The 20,342-nt window shown below is 48.0% G+C and overlaps 1 protein-coding gene across 1 annotated transcript; it reads left to right on the top strand.

The window, feature by feature from the left end:
* Positions 1-1,585: 1,585 nt before the first annotated feature.
* Positions 1,586-18,886, top strand: LOC130489496 (phosphatidylinositol transfer protein beta isoform-like). The gene is made up of 11 exons (XM_056863236.1): positions 1,586-1,611; positions 4,532-4,562; positions 5,120-5,265; positions 5,352-5,443; positions 8,086-8,093; positions 9,385-9,459; positions 11,925-12,008; positions 14,896-14,973; positions 16,557-16,667; positions 16,869-16,991; positions 18,794-18,886. The coding sequence occupies exons 1-11, from the start codon at positions 1,592-1,594 to the stop codon at positions 18,839-18,841; spliced, it is 816 nt and encodes a 271-aa protein (XP_056719214.1). The 5' UTR covers positions 1,586-1,591; the 3' UTR covers positions 18,842-18,886.
* The last annotated feature ends 1,456 nt before the right edge of the window (positions 18,887-20,342 follow it).

The following is a 20,342-nucleotide window of genomic DNA, read 5'->3' as shown; positions in this document are numbered from 1 at the left end:
CCAAACCACAAATTGTCAGAACTGGTGTTTAAGGGCCCTTGGCAAGGGGCTTTAATTTAAGCCACGGTTCAGCAGATTTCAGCCACAAGATTATGGTTCAGCACTAGAACATTATCTGCTATATTATACACTAGCCTTCTACCTAATAGTAAAGTGGCCATACACCCCTGCTAATAGGGCTACCCACAGATACGTTCGTGATTTCTATTTACTCAGGGTTCTTCAGGTATCCTGAAAATGATGGGAGTTTTTGTATTTTTTGTTCATATTTTGTATTTTTTTGTTCATATAATTGCTTTCTATGTATTTTAATAAAAAAATATTTTTTAAAATGCACGACCGCGAAAATTTAATGCCTGAAATCATTATATGCTATGGGAAATGTATTGGAAATGTATTCTTTGATTTGAAATATATTCTTTGTACTCAATAAAGTATATCTGCACTCATGAACATGCCACGCTCAGCATATTAGAGGTGGCTTGTATAGTGACACCAAGCACTTGCATATGTTACAGGCCTCAAGTATAAGAGGCCCACTGTGGCTCCTTAGTTAGAAGCTAATTAAAGAATCCATAGATGGCCGTAGCATGCTTGCATAAGCTGGTTTTCCAAAGATAAGAACCAGCTAGGAACCCTCTTAGTTAGCCTTGGCAGCTGCCAGGGTCCAAGAAGAACTGCAGTAATTTAGGATCAAATAGAGAAGCACCTGGGAATATGGGTCTTCACTGCTCATTAGTGAGAATGGGATCACCATTTCTATGTAACGCCTCCGAATCTCTAATAGGGTATTCAAATCCTTAAAGATCTATTATTGGTTCTATGTACTGACGCCACGTATTTCGTCTTTTGTACCTCCCATTACCAAAGGTTATATCCGTGCTTGCACTCTTTTGATGTTAGTGTGAATTGTCCTGCGCATTTTGGGCAGTTTTCACCCGGTGTGTCTATTGGGCCTAATAAACAAACTGCTTTGAACCATCAGCCTCCTACTGTGTTATTGTCATTGGGAATTGATACAGTAATACAGGCATATCAAAAGCCTTCCTATTTTATCGCGCCCTTCCTCTAAGTTCAGACATTGCATTGCGTTTTCTTTCCTTGGACTGCATGACGCAGACGCATCTCATTCCCTGCATAGAAATGTTCCTGGAAGCCCCGTCTTTCCCCCGCAAACTGCGCTTGAACTCCTCCCCGCCCTGCGTAAAAAGCGCTTTTGCAACGCAGCCCGCTTTCTAGCGAGCCAGCCGCAACCGCAACAAAACCAACGGCGCTTCCACCGCGCCCCCTAGCGGCCTTCGGCTCCCAGCGCAGCCTTCGCGTCCCCTTCTCCGCGCTTCGGCATCGGCTCCCGCGGCTGTCGGTCAAAGCCCAGGCCCCGCCCCCGCCGCTCGCCCACGTGGCCGGGAGCCGCGCTGCGGGCTGCCGGCGAAAAGTCCGAGTGAGGGCGGAAGTGGCGTCGCGAGGGGCAGGGCCGGGGGAGCGGGCGCTGGAGAGAGGGCGGAAATGGCGTCAAAGGCCCGGGTCTGGGGGGGGGGAAAGGACGAGGAAGAAGAGAGGGGTTGGTGCCTTGGGCGTGCGGGACGGGAGGATGGTGCTCATCAAAGAGTTGTGAGTGTTGGGGCGGTTGAGGATGGATGGATGGATGGGTGGGTGGGAGAGCCGGGGGTGGGAAGGGTTAACTGGAAGGTAAGGGGGGTGGGGGCTTTCCCCAAAGAAGTGGGCGGAAGACCGGCAGGCGGTCTCCCTGCATATGGCTGCCCCCCTCTCCTTTTATTTTCCTAATCTCCCCTGTTTTTTGTATAGTGCTGCCCAAGGGGTTAGGCGCTGCACTTTATAAAACTGTGGCCATTTATTCATGGAAGGTTTTGCCACTCTGTAGATGCACATTTTCCCCATCTGAATTCTCAAAACTCTGCATGGCGGCTTATGGTTGAGTTTTGAGAATATGAATGGGGGGAAAGTGCATCTAAAGAGTGGCAAATCCAATGCAAAACCTCCCATGAATAAATGGCCACATTGGATTATTGGTGGTTTGTGGTTGATGGTTTGTATGATGGAGGGTCGCTTTGCTCCCCTTTTAGAAAAAGGAGCATTTCCAGTAAATGCTTCCCCCCCCCCTTTTATCCCTGTTTTGCCCATCTGGTTCGTCCTGCCAGGAACGGTTACTGGCCAGTCGGCTCACCTGGCAGGAGTCAAGGCATGACCCCCCCTCCCCCCACGAGGAGTTTCATAGGCAGATCCTGAAGCTGGGCTCTTCTTGGTGCCTCTGGGATGCTTACTCCCAAGTAAGCCCTATCCCACTCCAGGGGGGCTTGACTTCCTAAATAAGCGGTGCCAGAGGGGTTGCCCCCAATCAAGCTTGGGCGCTGCTTTGGGGGAAAGTTCGCAGGAGCAACAGATTTTCTCTTTGGCAGGAAGCTGGGCCATATGGTGGGTGTCGGGGATGGGGGAAATCTCTGGGGAGGGGCTGGGGTCTGTCCCCATCTCATTCCCACTGGGGCTTATCACCCTGCAGTGGAGGACAAAGTTCCCTTAAAAGCAGCAATGTTCGGTTTCTTTTCCGAGTTATTTTAGGACCTGAATGGGCCACTGCTGTTGTACTGGCTTTATTGCTCTTATTGATTGCTTTTGCTAATGGGTTTTGTTCCTCGTGGCGTTCTTCACTGCCCAGGGGGGTGTGCGTGGACGTCTTCGGCAGAAAGGCAGGCTGTACGTTTTCTCAAATAAACTTTCATCTGCCACATAGCCGAATGATTCATATTTGGGTGGGGAGAAAAGAAACTAATCCAGGAAGCAAGCAGATCTGTCACTTCTGTCCACAAATAGTAGTATTAATAGGTTAAAAGGGTGGGGGAGGGATGTGATATGTCAGTTCTGCCAAATGTACTCACCCAATTGCCCTTGTATCTTGTAGATGGACTCATCAGCAGCTGGGGGCAGGGGGGGGAATTAAAATATAAACTTTTCCAGTCCTCATCTGGAGAGTATTCTGAGTAGCCAGGTGACTGTTTGTGAGACAGGCCTATACGACGGTCAGTGAATATTTCACTGGCAGGGTAGAGCATCTCATTGGGAGAACCGAGTCATCATCCTCATCATTCCTTTATTGGCATAAAAACACAATACAGAAGGATACAAAAGGGAATGGAAATATTAAAGGTGCCCTTTATAGAATAGTCAGAAGACATCGAATAACCCTGTTTGTTGATACTGCCATCTAATTAACTGTTTGGTGGGCTTTTAAACTTTAAAAACTGCCGCCGTCTCCAATATTTGGGGCGAACGATAGTTTAATAAATAGGAAACGTTAAAAGAATCTGAGACGTTCTGTCTATTAACCAACAGGGGCTTAATAGTTCGTTACGAGATTCTGTATAGAAACTACAATAAAATAAGATGTGAGCAACCGTTTCAATACAATTGTTGTCACAAGGGCAAAGCCTGTCAGTCAGAGGGGTTTTCCGAAATCTGTCTTCGAATAGTGCAGATGGCAAAACATTAAATCTGGCCAGAGAAATGGCTCTACGTTGAGAAGGATCACACAGGTGAGATAAGTATGGGGAGGAGAACCAAGTCCTTTCTGCAGCTTCAGCAGAGGTTGATCTGTGGTCTCCTTGGGAATAAGAGATCTCTGGTCACTGCTTCTCTACTAGGACTGGGATATGTTACCCAGCACCCTACGGTGTCTGTCGATATCCTTCTGAAGGATACTGTTGGTATATTGGCCTCTGTTCTAATACAAGGGTATGTTTTGTCGGTTAAATATGGTACTACTGCTGAGCTCTGATGTATGATGTATTTCAGCAGAGAGAATGTAAACACGGTCGTGCTTGACCATCTTGGGACGGATACGTTTCAAGCCGCAGAAAGCAGTAGAAAAGTTTCAGCCTTACAGGACTGGCAGTTAATCTAACTACCATACAATAACTGTCTGGCTTAATAAACGTAAAGGCTTATTAAAAGAATCCTGTTCAGGTTTGGTAGTACAGTAGAGTTTTTTAATGATGCTAGTAGCGCTTCCCATCAAATGTATTAGAGTGTCAATATTGTCTGTTTATAAATCAAATAAAAAAGAGGTAAAGGAAAGCCCCAGAATGTCAGAAAAAATAATTTTGCAAAAATTGTGTATAAAATTTATGAAAAGCGAAATACAAAAATAATTAAAGTTGTGTCACAATATGACAGACAATTCCTCAGTACACCGGTATCTAATGTGTGAAAATGCTTAACAGCTATTTACAAAGTCACACATCAAGAAATGCAATCTCAGTAAGCGATGGTTCTTAAAAAATATAAAGAGAGTCACACAGCAAAATTACGAGACAGGAACGCTGGCTGATAGTTCCTGTTTCGGTTTCTTCCCCGGTCCACACGGCCCATAAGTACTGAAACCAAAATTTTCCAGCAGAATCAAAATATGAATAAGTCGTCAATGGGAAACAACTGGGTTCATTTCCTAGGGTCAGTAAATGTCTTACGTTACATGTGACCCCTCTCTAACGTCTCTCCTTTCTTTCCTTCCAACCAGCCGGGTCGTTCTGCCTTGCTCCGTGGAGGAGGTAAGTTGCATTTTAAGGCTCTGAAGTTGCGAAGTTCGTGTTCCCGTGGCAAAGAAGTGCAGGTGATAATGGGTTGGAATGAAGCGTCACGATGGTGGGGGCAGACCCAGGTTTCTCCTTCCATAAGTGGGGAGGGTATGGAGTTGTTTTTTGTTGGCCCAGAAGGTCGGACCAGAACCAACAGGTTGAAATTAAATCAAAAGAGTTTCCATCTAGACATTAGGAAGAATTTTCTAACAGTTTGAGCAGTTCCTCAGTGGAACAGGCTTCTTCGGGAGGTGGCGAGCGCTCCCTCCCTGGAGGTTTTGAAGCAGAGGCTCGATGGCCATCTGTCAGCAATGCTGATTCTATGACCTTAAGGAGATCATGAGAGGGAAGGCATCTTGGCCATCTTCTGGGCACGGAGTAGAGGTCACTGGGGGTGTGTGGGGGAGGTAATTGAGAAATTCCTGCATTGTGCAGGGGGTTGGACTAGATAACCCTGATGGTCCCTTCCAACTCTATGATTCTATGATTCCTGGGGCTGCCCGTTTCACTCGTCGTGTCTCCCTCCTTAGTATCAGGTGGGGCAGCTGTTCTCCGTGGCGGAGACCAGCAAGAACAACACTGGCGGAGGTGAAGGAATCGAGGTCCTCAAAAACGAACCCTACGAGCGTGAGGGGGAGCGGGGACAGTACACCCACAAGATCTACCACCTCCAGAGGTAAGCCCCACCCTGTGCTGGTGCACGGAGGTATCTGGAAGTTCGGACTTTGGTTTGATTCCTCCCTCTGCTTCTCTCGCTTGCAGCAAAGTGCCGGGATTCATTAAGATGTTTGCCCCCGAAGGGTCGCTAGTTGTCCATGAGAGAGCTTGGAATGCCTATCCCTATTGCCGAACTGGTGAGCCCTGGGGAGTTTGGGGCGGATGGGGTGGTATAAGTAATTCAGAACCTGTGGAGTATAACGGTACTTGTCAGACTGAGAGTAGGGACGCCCAGGCTGAACATCTGAAACTGCTTTATACTAGCCGTGTACAGACAACTCCCCCATCCTCCGTGTGGTGACTGAATGAGCAGAGACAGAGAGCAGGCATAAGCACCTAACCCTGTCCCCTGGGATCACCAGCTTGTGAGTTCAGTGCCTATGCATATCCATTCATACACCCCTCTCCAGCATGGTGTAGTGGTTAAGAGCGGTGGTTTGGAGCGGTGGACTCTGATCTGGAGAAGCAGGTTTGATTCCCCACTCTTTCACATGAGCGGCGGAGGCTAATCTGGTGAACTGGATTTGTTTCCCCATTCCTCTACATGAAGCCAGCTGGGTGACCTTAGGCAAGTCACACTCTCTCAGCCCCACCTACCTCACATGGTGTCTATTGTGGGGAGTGGAAGGGAAGGCGATTGTAAGCCGGTTTGATTCTGCATATAAAAACCAACTCTTCTTCTTCTCCCCATTATTGGGGAAACTGTTTTCTCAACATTACAAGAAGAAGAAGAGTTATTTTTTATACCTTGGTTTTCTCTCCCCTTTTGGAGACTCAAACCGGCTTACAATTGCCTTCCCTTCCTCTCCCCACAACAGACACCTTGTGAGGAAGGTGGGGCTGAGAGAGTTCGGAGAGAACTGTGACTGGCCCAAGGTCACCCAGCAGGTTTCATGTAGAGGAGTGGAGAATCATACCCGATTCACCAGATTAGAGTCAGCCGTTCATGTGGAGGAGAGGGGAATCAAACACGGTTCTCCGGATTAGAGTCCACTGCTCTTAACCACTACACCGCGCTGGTGCACTGGGCAGGCACATATGCAAGGACATTTCCTCTGTGTATAAGCACCATGTGCATGAGCTGGTGATCGCATGGAGGTTGGAGGCAGGGCCAGTGTCCTCATGTCCTCTTCCTGTCTGTTCAGTCAATGCGTGGAGGGTCATGTGTACAATGTTACTGAGTCAAACTCTTGGGGCGCTTTCACACATCCTGAATAATGCCCTTTTAATCCACTTTCAATGTACTTCAATGATTGTTCGCAAGTGGATTTTGCCATTTCACTCCGTAAAATCCAGCTGCAAAGGGCATTGAAAGTGGATTGAAACTGCATTATTCGGCATGTATAAAAGCGCCCTTGGCCTGTCAAGGACAGTTCGGTCTATTCTGACTGGCGGTGTTTCTCTGCGGCCTCAGGTTGAGGTCTTCCATATCACCTTCTCCCTGATCCTTTTAACCAGAGATTGAGCCTGGGACCTTGTGTGTGCAGAGCAGATGCTGCTGACCTGTGGATCCACCCTGCCATGAAGTTCACTGGGCGACCTCATAGGATTGTTGTGAGGATAGTTAAATGGGGAGGGAGGACCAACGAACACCACTTCATGTACCTTGGAAGAAGGGCAGGGTGAAATGTGAAAGACAGACAGGCTCCTAGGGTCTCCTGTAAGGGAAGATGTTGTGTAGAGCAAACTGTCTTCCTTCCAGAACTTAGTCCATGTTGCTTCTGTGCACTTCTGCCCTAGAATCTGGGTATGTTGCAAAGGATTCTGGGATGTGTTCTGTGGCTAACACATGCTTCTTATCAAGTGCTGCCCTGGCCTTTTGCCCCTCTCTGTTACCCTGCTTGAACAGAGAGTGTCGCCTCGTAGGACACACCCCAAGCTCTCCTGCAACTTTACTGGCCAGCTGATACCGGCCTTTAAAGCAAGGAGTCCTGGGGGGGGGGGGGGTTTCTGAAGAACAGCAGGGCTCCCAAGGAAATCACAGATCTAGAGGGCTGGAGGGGGAAGGGAACTTGGGACTTCCGAGGTTCTAAAGGGAAGTGAGGGCTGGCTTTGTTGTCTCTGTTGCAATCAATTGTGGGTTTTGCATAATGCTTTGGGTATTCCAGGGAGAGCTGTGGCTCAGTGGTAAAGCACGTGCTTTGTGTGCAGAAGGCCTTCAATTCAATCCCTGTTATGTCTAACTGAACGGGTACCTCAGGCAACAGGTTTTTGCAAAGACCCTCCTCTGCCTGGAGACCCCAGAGAGATGCTGCCAGTTAGAACCAACGACGCGGAGCTAGATGGTCCAGCGGACTGATTCCGTGGAAGGCAGCTTCGTAAATTGGGATTTTCAAATAGCATTGTGTGATTTGTAAATACGGGGCCCCGGTCTGTAGTTAGGGAAGATTTTTTTCTCTCACGGTTCTGATTAGGAGAATTATTGTATTTCATGGCAGATTCCAGAGGGATTGGCATATGTATCGATCGCAGCAGACACAATAAGGAGTTTTGTGGGTCCTTTAAGGGGGACTCTGAGATTTACTGCGGCATCTGATGAAGTGAAAGATTACGGCCTAGTAGCTCTGGCAGCCCTTAGGGTGCCGGAAGTCTCTTTTTTGTATTTGCTTCAACAGACCGCCACAGCTGCCCCTGTGGAACGTGTTCGCACACAAGGTGTTGGAATTAATCATGTGGAGGGGAACCTGTATCAACTTTGTGAAGAAATTATTTCACTGCCTGATTCTAACACTTCCCCCCCCCCCCTCTCTCTCTTCTTTTACGGTCACGCTTGTTGCAGTTATTACGGTGAGTGACGCGGGGAAGGGGAATCTACGGGTGAGCAGGCAATGTTTCTCCCTTATCCCTGCTATCCCGAACATGTCGGGCTGCCTGGGTATCTCCGTGTCCCCTTTTTGCCTCTTACCAAGCCTTCTGACATTCACTTATTTATTTTATTTATTATTCAGATTTGTAGCCCGCCCTCATTCCCAACCAAGGCAGGCACAGGGCGGGTGACAGCCTTTAAAATACATAAAACTATGGAACAGTAATTTAAAAACTCATATTAAAACCCAGCGCAGAGCCTTTATGTTGGCCAGATTAAATACATTTCCATCAGCCATAGTTTCTGGTAGATGTAGAGGTATTCCTTGGAACAAAAGGCTATGTAGCTGTCAGTTGAAAGAACCAGAATCAGTAGAACATATTCTCCTATATATTATCCCTTGTACCATGAACAACGTCTAGAACTAATTAACCCTCACCTTATGTCCTTAAAAGATTTAGCATACGATGGTACCAAATTTTTATTAGTGGATAGGATTCCTGCTGTTTCCGAACAGGTGGCAGAGTTTCTGGCGATGGTTATTAAAAATAAAAATAAGAGGGTAAGGGAATAAATAAACAATAAAAGCAACTGAGGCAATACAGACACTGGGAAATAATATATAAAAGGGTATTGGTATTAGCTGTGCTGTGCAATAGGTCCTGGTTCTCATTTGTCGTTTGGGAGAATGTATTATTACAGCATTTAAAACTGAAACAATATAGCCAAAACTTAACCATCGATTTAAAACTGAAGAGTTTTAAATTGATGGTTAAGTTTTGGCTATATTGTTGTACATGTGACTCTTTTGAGCGAGTGTGGAGTTTTATGTATTCCCGTTACTAATATGCCAATAAAGGTGACTGAAACTACTCTATTAAAAGGTGGCCTTAAAACGACTCAGACGCCACAGTGTAACTGAGTCACGGCAGGTCAACCCCCCCACAGATGTCAAGAGTGGGGGAGAAGGATAGGGAGGCCAGTAATGATGGATAAACTTGCAGCTGCACTCAGTTATAGGCCTGGCGGAATAGCTCTGTTTTACAGGCCCTGCGGAACTCTTTAAGGTCCCACAGGGCTTATTTCACCAGGCTAGGGCCCAAGCCGAAAAAGCCCTGGCCCCTGTTGAGGACACTTGTCATGAGTCATTGCAAGGGATTTCCCAGGACAATTCTGGTTAATATGTTCGGGTGACATGTGGCTTCGGGTTTGAGGGACTCGGCGTTACCACATGGACGTCCGGGTAACCACTCTCCTCCTTTTTTTGGACAGAACGAATATATGAAGGATGATTTCTTCATCAAAATTGAAACGTGGCACAAACCTGATCTAGGTGACCAAGACAACGTAAGTGAAAGGCAAACGTGTGTGTACGAACCCTCCTTTTAATAGTTGCCCTGTAAAACATAGGTGCCAACATCCTGTTGAATCCTGCTCATTCATAGGAAGACCCCAGATCTCCACCCCAGGCTCCATTACTCAGAAAAAAAGGGCATTGGTTTAATCAGCATTATTTTCCTGTAAGGATAGATCCAAAGAAGAGAGAGTGAGCGCCGTAATGTAAGGTTCTGTTGCACATATATTAGGGAAACAATTCACCGTTGCTAAGTGACCAAACCCTGCACTTTGGAGCTCTGTATGGAAGAGGGAAGATTGTTTCGCTGTAATACAAATCTCACCATCTATCGGTACATGGATGCAAACCAAGTGAGCACGCAGGTCAGATCTGCAGAGAATTGTACAAGTGTTCAATTCAGGATTTGTTTTATGCTTTCCTTAGAAAAGGAGTCCCCCCCCTCTGTCCGTTGGTCCTCCCTGGAGCGGGGGAAAGTGAACACGCATGAAGCTGCCTTATACTGAATCAGACCTCAGTCCATCGAAGTCAGTATTGTCTACTCAGACCGGCAGCTGCTCCCCAGGGTCTCAGGCGGAAGTCTTTCACATCACTTACTTGCCTAGTCCTATTAATTGGAGATGCCAGGGATTGAACCTAGGACCTTCTGCATGCCAAGCAGATGCTCTACCACTAAGCCATGGCCCCTCTCCATGGCTCTCCAGGGTCTCAGGCAGAGGTCATTCACATCACCTACTTGCCTAGTCCCTTTAACTGGAGATGCTGGGGATTGAACCTGGACCTTCTGCATGCAGAGCAGATGCTCTACCACTGAGCCACAGCCCCTCCCCAAAGTATCGCAGTTAGAGGCATGCTGAGGCTCAATGTTCCAGAAAGGGTTTAGCCAAGAAAGGGAGAGTATTCTGGGCTCTGGGGAAAGAGCCATTGAGAGTTAACGCTGGAGGATGTTGGGATAGACGCTGAAGGAGTAGGAGGGAGAGCGATGAAATGGCATGGAAAGTATGACTCAGAAGGAGGAAACTGAGCTTGGCCTTCTACTCGAATCTTAAACGTTTATGAATCGCAGCCATGCTCGTGTAGGGCCAGGTGAAAACCCTGTCGCTGAGCAGTAGCCGCTCTCCATGATTTGAAGGTACCGGATGCAGCAAATTTGCTGAAGCCAAGCAGGTCTGGGTCTGGTCGGTGCCTGATGGGAGACCTCCTGGAAACCCAGTACAAGCCTGTAAGTGACAATGGGTAGCTCTAGGAACCATAGAGTTTCGAGCAGTTCCTATCCTGTGTTACTTCCAGGTTTTTCCAGAAGTGCTGCAGTGCGTACGCAACGCTGCTGGGTTTTTTGTTTTTGTTTTAATTCTCCCGCTGATGATTCAAGTGACGGCAGCAATGGGAGTGAGGGGCTTGGTGACCCTACCCTGGGGCCAGGCAGCCAATCGCATGGCCTGGCTACGCTGCTCCTTCCAACACTGCTGTGACTTGGGAAGGCTGGGAGGGTCGGTTGCAACCATTCACAGCGCCATTATTTCCTAGGGCTGTTGTGATTGGTTGGATTGACCACAGTGGACAGCTGCACTTTGAATTCGGCACCATGAGCCTGGCCAGGGGTTGCTGAAACCGCTTGTTGTGACCGGTCATAGCAGCCTCATTGGAAGGTGGGTCTGGCTTCTAATAGGCCACTAGCACCCCCTAAGTAATATTAAGCCACTAGCACCCCCCAAGCACCCCCTAAGTAATATTAAGCCACTAGCACCACCCCCTAAAGGTAGCCCCTTATTCCAGTGGGATGTCTTTTCACATCAGTTGTTTGCGATCAAAGGGTTCGGTCCAACCAGCTTTTCTGGTGCAGAAAAATGAGACAGGAGATCCCTGGGACCGCTCAAAAACGCCCTGCTGGGGATCATGATGGGATCTGCCCGGGGGAGAATGTGGCAAGAGTGAGCGCAAAAGCTGGCTGGGTTCAGCCCAGAGTGTTTGCGGCAAAATTAAACATTAACCTGGGAGGGGGTTTAGTTGTCAGGAATCCATGTTAAATTGATAGTAGGCAATTGTGTTTTGGAAACTGAATGTCTTGACTTTAAAAATATATATTAGTGGACAGGTTTTTTTCTGCATGACCTGTGCTCTCTTCCAAATGAACTATTATCTCTTCCAAATGAATGATTAGGGAACCTGAGGTGATCGTTCTCGAGCTAGTTCTGGGTTAGGTATTATACTCAGTGTTTATACAGACAGCGGACTCTTAAGGCAGAGGAGTTACTGTAACATTGAGAAATGAATTACTCGCTTTTGAGTCATTTTGCTTTTCGAACCTTGTGTTTTCCTAACCTTATTCGTTCAGTGCAGAGTTTTAAAAAAATGTCATGTGTGAATGAGCCTCATGGGTTGCTGGGAGTCTGGCTGAAGTTTCTTGCAGTTATACGAAGGGAGACTTGAGTCAAGCAGGCTACCATCTCTCCCGTAGGTCCACGGGCTTGATGCGGAGACCTGGAAAGATGTTGAGGTAGTCCATATAGACATTGCCGACAGGACGCACGTGTCAGACCAGGTGAGGATGCGACCTCGGCTCTCGTCTGCTTGCTAGAGGAGCAGTCAGCAAAGGGTTAATTGTGGTTGGGATTCTGGAGGGAATTCCACCTGTTTTTAGTCCTGCCTTCTGATGGGAATAGGAGACTCCTCGACCCTTTCTACTCAGACTGGCAGTGGCTCTCCAGGGTCTCAGGCAGAGGCTTTCACATCACCTACTTGCCTGGTCCCTTTAACTGGAGATGCCGGGGATTGAACCTGGGACCTTCTGCATGCCAAGCAGGCTCTAACACCGAGCCATGGCCCTCCCCATTTTGAGGCTGAGGATCTAACTACATGCGAGATAAGTGTTGCTTGGGTAGGAGAACAGGCCCAGCAGTGGCCAACCACAGGGTTTCTGTGCACTGTGGCTGAGCCTGGTGTGACCTCATCCCACTTCCTCCCTTTGTGGGTTCCACAGTTTTATTTCTAAAGGCTAAAAGGTAAAGGTTGTCCCCTGAGCAAGCACCGGGTCATTACTGACCCATGGGGTGATGTGTCATCCCAACGTTTACTAGGCAGACTTTGTTTACTGGGTGGTTTGCCAGTGCCTTCCCCAGTTGTCTGCACTTTACCCCCAGCAAGCTGGGGACTCATTTTAGCGACCTCGGAAGGATGGAAGGCTGAGTCAACCTTGAGCCGGCTACCTGAAACCGACTTCCGTCGGGTTCGAACAGGTCGTGAGCAGGGCTTTTGACTGCAGTACTGTAGCTTACCACTCTGCGCCACGGGGCAATCAAGTTGCAGCCAACTTACAGTGACCCTGTAGGGTTTTTAAGGCAAGAGATGTTCAGAGGTGGTTTTGCCATTGCCTGCATGGCGATCCTGGACTTCCTTGGTGGTCTCCCATCCAATTACTAACCAGGGCTGATCCTGCTTAGCTTCTGAGACCTGAAGAGATCAGACAAGCCTAGGCTATCTTTGCCAGGGCAAGGGTCCATTTAACTCCTACCAGTTCCTGGCCCCTGGAAAGGACAAAACAGTCCCCTTAAATAATGGGGAAGAAAACCTGTCCATCTAGATGTCCATTGCTAAAATTGCCACTGCGATCATGGCCGTCCTGAGATAACCAGCCACACCAGTGACCTACTGGAGAAGAGGGCAGAGATTATCTTTCTTCCCTTTTGTGGGGTGAGGTCTGTCCGCTTCCCCACTTTATTTGGGGAATCTCGACACCCAGAATTGGATGTCAAGAAGCAGCAAGGCAAGCACTCACGTCATGAAGCCTAGGGCTCAGGGGTGCAAAGAGATTGACTGTTGTCCACCTAGGAGAACGTTAGGACAAGGGTTGTCCACTGTCAGTAGGGTAAAGCTAACCTGTCTCACGACCATTGTCCACCTAGGAGAATGTTTAAGCAAGTATCTTCCAATATGAAACCTGAAGTTGTACTTTACCAGTTTCCTGAAATCTTTCGTTTGGCTCTTACAGTCTTCGGGATAAGCTTCGTCTTTCCTCTCTCTTTGGTTTGGCTTTTGTTCCTTCCCCGGCAGTAGTTTATTTAGTTCTCTGTAATTGAAAACATAGTTCAATTGTGCGGTGAGAAGAAATGCTTTGCTGGTCTTATCCAATCTGTGGGTAGAATCATAGATTAGAGTCATAGATTCCAGATCACCAGAATCCACTCCAGGAGCCAACGAGACTCCGCTTTATCTACGTCACCCTGCTCACCAAACCAGATAAGCGCTGCTTCCACATCAAAAGGGTACTTCATGTCACCATCCACCAAGCCTGGCGTGTCAAGGAAGGTGACCAGAGGGAAGTGTTTCTGTTTGGAGGTGCAGATCTCAGTGCTCAGGTACTCCGGCACTCCTAGATAGAAAGGGGGGGGACTTAGTATTCTTGCAGCACAGACAGACACTAAACTCTCTGCCAGCTTGGAGTCTCCCCTAGAAATAGACGACACCCTCCAAATTTCATTACCCACGCCTCTTCGTAACTTGCAAGTTTCAATGCCAAATAACAGCCTTAAGGTACCATTTCCAGCCAGTTCCTAGAATCATAGAGTTGGAAGGGGCCATACAGGCCATCTAGTCCAACCCCCTGCTCAATGCAGGATCAGCCTAGAGCATCCCTGACAAGTGCTTGTCCAGCCTCTGCTTAAAGACTGCCAGTGAGGGGGAGCTCACCATCTCCCTAGGTAGCTGATCCCACTGTTGAACAACTCTTACTGTAAAAAAATTTCCCTAATATACAGCCGGTATCTTTCCGCCCTCAATTTAAACCCATGATTGTGAATCCTATCCTCTGCTGCCAACAGGAACAGCTCCCTGCCCTCCTCTCTGTCCGACTTCCTTGTCTTCTAATCTTTCTAGTTCATGCCAAACTGCAGAGAAAACTGTGCCTCCCTTGGTGCACCCAAGAAATCTGTTTTCTATACTAAGATTGAGACTTAAGGTATTTGAAGAAAGAGGCCCCTGGGCATACGCAGAATGCAGTTCTTACCTCACTGAGTTTCTGCACTGTCCCCTACAAACGTCTTTGGAGTGAAGGCGACTGTGGTGGAAACAGCACCTTAAATCAGTACTGCCATAGGGTTGTGAAAGCTTTACATAGGTGCTCCGTACTGGGTAGTAACTCTTGAGCTTTACTTCTGGTTCTCAGGGTTTAAAAGATCCACACACACACACACACACACAGTTTTTGGTTTCTTCTCGAGCTTCATCAAAAACCTGTGGTAATTTTTAAATATTTTTTTGAACAGGAGGTTGGGTTGTTATGCCTTCTGTGTGAGGAGAACTCAGCCTCCGTCAGCTGTTTCCCTGTCTGATGAGTAGGGACGAATGTTTTTGACACAAACCCCGGCTTCCATCTCTTGCTGGGGTCTCTCTGTCCCATATCGCAAATGTACGTTATCTCTGCTCTCTCTCAGGATTACAAACCAGATGAAGACCCAGCTCTTTTCAAATCGATGAAGACCGACAGAGGGCCTCTTGGTCCAGACTGGAAGGTATGTCAGCCCAGTGAAATGTGAGAACTGGTCCTTGAGTGAACCCAAATACCCTACTCCGCCCCGGGGCAGTTTAATCCCAGCTCATTGGCATGGCCTGGTAGTCATACAGGTGAACTTGAATGGTGACAGGGTAAACAGGACCCCTGCTGAGTTGTCCCACTGACTGCAATGTCAACCTTTGTAACTAAGAAACCTGGGTTTGAGTCTTCACCTCTGCTGCAGGTTCATTATGTGGCCTTAATCAAGTCACTGTGGTCTGCTTCATTGACTTTGTTCAAAGATACGTGCTAGGAGAAAATTTGGTAGGGTGTGGTGTACATCAAGATTCTTGAGTGTTTTGAACATATGAAGCTGCCTTATACTGAATCAGACCATCAAGGTCCATCCAAGTCAGTACTGTCTACTGAGGCCGGCAGCGGCTCTCCAGGGTCTCAGGCAGAGGTCTCTCACATCATTTACTTACCTAGCCCCTTTAACTGGAGATGCCGGGGATTGAGCCTGAGACCTTCTGCATACTAAGCCGATGCTCTACCATTGAGCCACAGCCCCTCCCCTTTTTCAGAATAAGGGAAGCAAGGGTGGTGGTGGAGATTGTATGTGTGAAACAACGTGGTTGTTGGCCCTATGAAATTCCTTTTGGCTTCCCTCAGACTTCCGCCTGTGAAGAAACCTCCATGCTTCTATCAAAATTCCAGTGTCAACAAGGCCCGACCCTTCAAAAGCTTTCTCCCCCTGCCCCCCTCTTATTAGCAGCAACAGAATTCTGCTGCCAGGATGCTGACTGGAGTGGGTGGTAGGGACCGTATCACTCCCCTTGGCCCATCTACACCAGCTCCCAGTTTGTTTGGTCATCTTCGGAGGCCCTGCTTCGGGTGCCCCCCGCCTCCTGAGATTAGGCAGTTGGCAACCTGGGAGAAGGCCTTCTTGGTCATGGCACCAAACTCTGGCACCCTCTCCCCAGGGAAATTTGTCTGGCGCCTTCTGTCTTCCACCAGTGGGTGAAAAAGTTTTTGTTTTGTTTTTCCGTTTGGCCAGCGTGATGTAGTGGTTAAGAGCGGTGGTTTAAAGTGGTGGATTCTGATCTGGAGAACCGGGTTTGATTCCCCCACTCCTCCACATGAGCGGCGGAGGCTAATCTGGTGAACTGGATTTGTTTCCTCACTCCTACACATAAAGCCAGCTAGGTGACCTTGGGCAAGTTACAGTTAAGAGCTCTCTCAGCCCCACCTACCTCACAGGGTGTCTGTTGTGGGGAGGGGAAGGGAAGGGTGATTGTAAGCCGGTTTGCATCTCCCTTGAGTGGTAGAGAAAGTCGGCATATAAAAACCAACTTTTCTTCTTCAGTGCTTTGATTACAGTTTTTAATGTCGTATATGCATTTTAACTGTTTTAATTGTTTTAATGATGTATGTTTTGGAGTGGTTGATATTAATGGTTTTAAAATGTGGTGTGTTTTAAATGATGTGTGTTTTAAATTTTTAGCCGCCTTGGCAGAAAGGCAGGGTAAAGATTTTATAAATAAATACATTAACAGCTGCAGACCTAACCCTCCTGGCTTCTTCTCCCCTTCCCCCTGCTAGCGGGAACTAGCAAATAATGAAGATTGCCCTCACATGTGTGCCTACAAACTTGTGACAGTGAAGTTCCGCTGGTGGGGCCTTCAAGGTCGAGTGGAAAAGTTTATCCAGAAGGTGAGCTTCCTCCTGGGGTCACCAGGTTTGCGTTGGGGGAAGGGGTTGGTTTTCTCCCGATCTGACCTTCCTGGGAAAGCAGGATATCACGGTCTGTAAAAATCTATTACGTTCCACCTCATATCTTGGACATTGGAACGTGCCATGGGAGAGATCCTCAACAGACTTTTGATCCTTCAAACTCTTCTCCTCCTCCTACAGCAAGAAAGACGCCTCTTCACCAACTTCCACAGGCAGCTGTTTTGCTGGTTGGATAAGTGGGTGGATTTAAGCATGGCCGATATCCGACGAATGGAGGAAGAGACTCAGAGGGAGCTTGACGAGGTATTTCGAGGAAGGGGCGAGGGGTGTGTTGTTGGCATGGTTTGGAAGTAGGGCTGCTACTCTTAATGTGTGTGTGTGTGTGTGGTCATGCTCAACAGGTATGGCTTTCTCCATCACAGCATTTGAGGGAGCGCTTTCATCTGTCATGAGCTCCCAGCGCCATCATGTACTGATTCATTTTCTCCTGCCCTTCCATAAAACTCAGGGTGGTTTACAATAGAGTAAAACTGAAAATCCACTTAGCGCATTGAGCTGCACCCAAATTGACACACTGGGCTGGATCCTGTGACCCCCTTCCTGTTACCAAGACTTCCTCCAACAGCAAAACACTTCCTTTCACAAACAGTTTTCTCCATCACAGAAAGCCTTAGCGGAAAAGGATCATAGGATCAAAGGATCCAACCCCACCCTCTTTGACCATCAAGAAAGTCTATGCTGGGGATCAGGGGACCTGCATGGACCAAAGCCATGTGAGACAGTGGCACTAGTAAGAAGAAGGATTGGGTGAGATTCTGGGTGAAAAAGCTGGCTGGATCTATCCTGCTCTTAAACAGTTCCAAAAGGTTTTGCCTGTAAAATACAGTCATCGAACAAGTTCCATAGAAGCCCTCAACCAAAGGTCTGCTCCAACAACGTGGGTGCCGGGCAGAGGAGAAATTTGGTGACCTGCCGTGTGCTTGGCAGGCCCCGGCAACAGAGCACAAGGCAAGGAATTCTATTCTAGAGCGGCGGTTCCCAAACCTTTTGAGTCATGGAGCACTTTTCGGGAGAGAAATTCATCATGGAGCATGAATTTTCACCTAGCCACTTATATACTAAACCGAACAACAGTAGTATTTTTCTTTCCAATCCCTTCACGGAGCACTAGGAGACGTTTTGTAGAGCACCAAGTGCTCCTTGGAGCACAGTTTGGGAACCGCTGTTCTACAGCAAGTACAAGCGTACCTCAGAGATAGTGTGGGTTTGGTTCCAGACCACCGCAATAAAGCGAGTCACACGAATGTTTTGGTTTCCCAGTTCATATAAAAGTTATGTTTTACGCTATACTGTAGTCTGTTAAGTGTGCCAATAGCATTATGTCTGAAAAAATATACTGTAGTAATAATGGAAAAGTTTGAAATAGTGCGAGAGTAACCAAAATGTGACACAAAGACATGGAGTGAGGATATGCTGTTGGAATAACTGTGCCGATAGACTTGCTTGAAAATGCAGTATCTGCGAACCTCGATAAGATGAAGTGCAATAAAATGAGGCATGCCTGTATATTAAGCCCAGCTCTGTCGGAGAGTGGGACAGAAGAATAAAAAATAAATAAAACCTAGATGCTTTAACAAAATACTTCCCACTGGGAGACCTTCACCAGGCCAATTGGTTATCTGTTGCGGTCAGCTCAGGGCTGGACGTCTCTTCCATTTTCTTGTTCCAGATCCTCTCTGAACTAAAGTTTGACGAGCGTGCCTTCAACTTAGGCTGCTTTCCCTTTGTAAATGCCCTCCCCGCCCCCTTGCACTAGTCGGCTTGGTGACCTGGTTTAGCTGACAGCCCTAGTGGCCATAGGGCTGCCAACCGCCAGGTACTAGCTGGAAATCTCCCGCTGTTACAACTGATCTCCAGCCGATAAAGATCAGTTCACCTGGAGAAAATGGCCACTTTGGCCATTGGACTCTATGGCATTGAAGCCCCTCCCAAAAACCCAGCCCTCCTCAGGCTCCGCCCCAGAAATCTCCTGCCAGTGGTGGAGAGGGACCTGGCTGGATTGGTGTCCCATTCCCGTCAGCTGAGAATCCCCCATCTTGTTGCAGATGCGCCAGAAAGGCACGGTGAGAGGGATGACAGCCGGGGATGAATGAGCGCCCCCTGCTGCCTGGGCCAAGAAGTGACAAGGTAAAACTGACTGGGGCGGGGGATAAGCTTGAGTGATGCAAATAGTAAATAGTTATGGGTGGGAATGCTGGGGTGGGGGAAGGAGACCTGGCATGGGGAAACATTGTGGGAAACATGGGGGGGCTCTGAAATGAACTGGGAAGTAGTTGGCAGAGAGTGGGGGCTGAAGGAGAAGAAAAGTTGGTTTTTATATGCCGACTTTCTCTACCACTCAAGGGAGAATCAAACCGGCTTACAATCACCTTCCCTTCCCCAGAACAGACACACTGTGAGGTAGGTGGGGTTGAGAGAGCTGTGACTAGCCCCAGGTCACCCAGCTGGCTTCATATGAGGAGTGGGGGAACCAATTGGTTCTCCGGATTAAAGTCCACCGCTCCTAACCACCGCTCTTAACCACTACATCACACTGGCTCAGTGGTGGAACACAAGCTTTGAGTGTTGAAGGTTCCAAGTTCAATCCTTGGCATGAGCGGCGGAGGCTAATCTGGTGAACTGGATTTGTTTCACCACTCCTACCTCACAGGGTGTCTGTTGTGGAGAGGGGAAGGTGATTGTAAGCTGGTTTGATTCTACCTTAAGTGGTGGAGAAAGTCGGCATGTAAAAACCAACTCTTCTTCTCAACGAGACTTACAGTTTCACTTGTGTCCTCCCTGAATCATATACAAGAGTTTCACAGTGTCATCAAAACTTGAAAGTGGGAGGCACCAGCAAAACTTGGCTTTTTTTTTTTTTTTTTTTTTTGAGGGGGGGAGAGGGACACTTCTCCAGCTAATTCTGTCTTTTGTCTTTCCACTCCAGGTGCAGTGCCCTTTCCGACCTGAGCCTGGACCTCTCTTTTTGGGACTCGACTGTCATCCCGCCCCACCCCGGTCACCTGGGAGGGGAAAGATGGTCTCCCATTTTCTTTCCATCCCAACGGTTTGAAAATACTTCAAACCCCTCCCTCCCCTCGCTTCTACCAGCCTGGGGGATCCCTTTTGAACTGCTGCTGCTCCAATTTTTTTTCTTTCTTTTTTTTTTTACTGATTGTGGATTAACAAGTTCTTCCCTCCTCTCCTTCCCCTGCGCACAACTCGCGGCTGTATGGAAGAGGACGGCAAGGACCTTTCATAGAGGGGGTTGGGGGGAGCATTGGCAGGGGTGCATGAATACAATAACATTATAACATTAATATTAATATTCCTTAGAATCATGTTTCCATCAGGGGGACGAGGTCAGGAATCATTAAACTTGGAGATGGGGCGGGGAGACGGGTGGTTGGAAAAGAACGAGTTCAGCATTTTATCTTAGGAGTAGAGTTTTTACCTTCGCTCTGGCGGAGGGCTGGAACTGCTTGTCCAAGGGACGGGTGCGAACCGGTACCCAGAGCTGTGTTCCAGTTGCAGGCGCGGAAGGGCAACAGCAGCAGTTTTCTCCACGGCCTTTTCCTCGGCCCTCCTGTGGAGTCAACATATGCCTTTGGCCTG

The sequence above is a fragment of the Euleptes europaea genome, chromosome 18, assembly GCF_029931775.1.
Source record: "Euleptes europaea isolate rEulEur1 chromosome 18, rEulEur1.hap1, whole genome shotgun sequence".
NCBI lineage: Eukaryota > Metazoa > Chordata > Lepidosauria > Squamata > Sphaerodactylidae > Euleptes > Euleptes europaea.
Note: the sequence above shows the minus strand (reverse complement) of the source record. Positions and strands in the feature narration are given on the sequence as shown.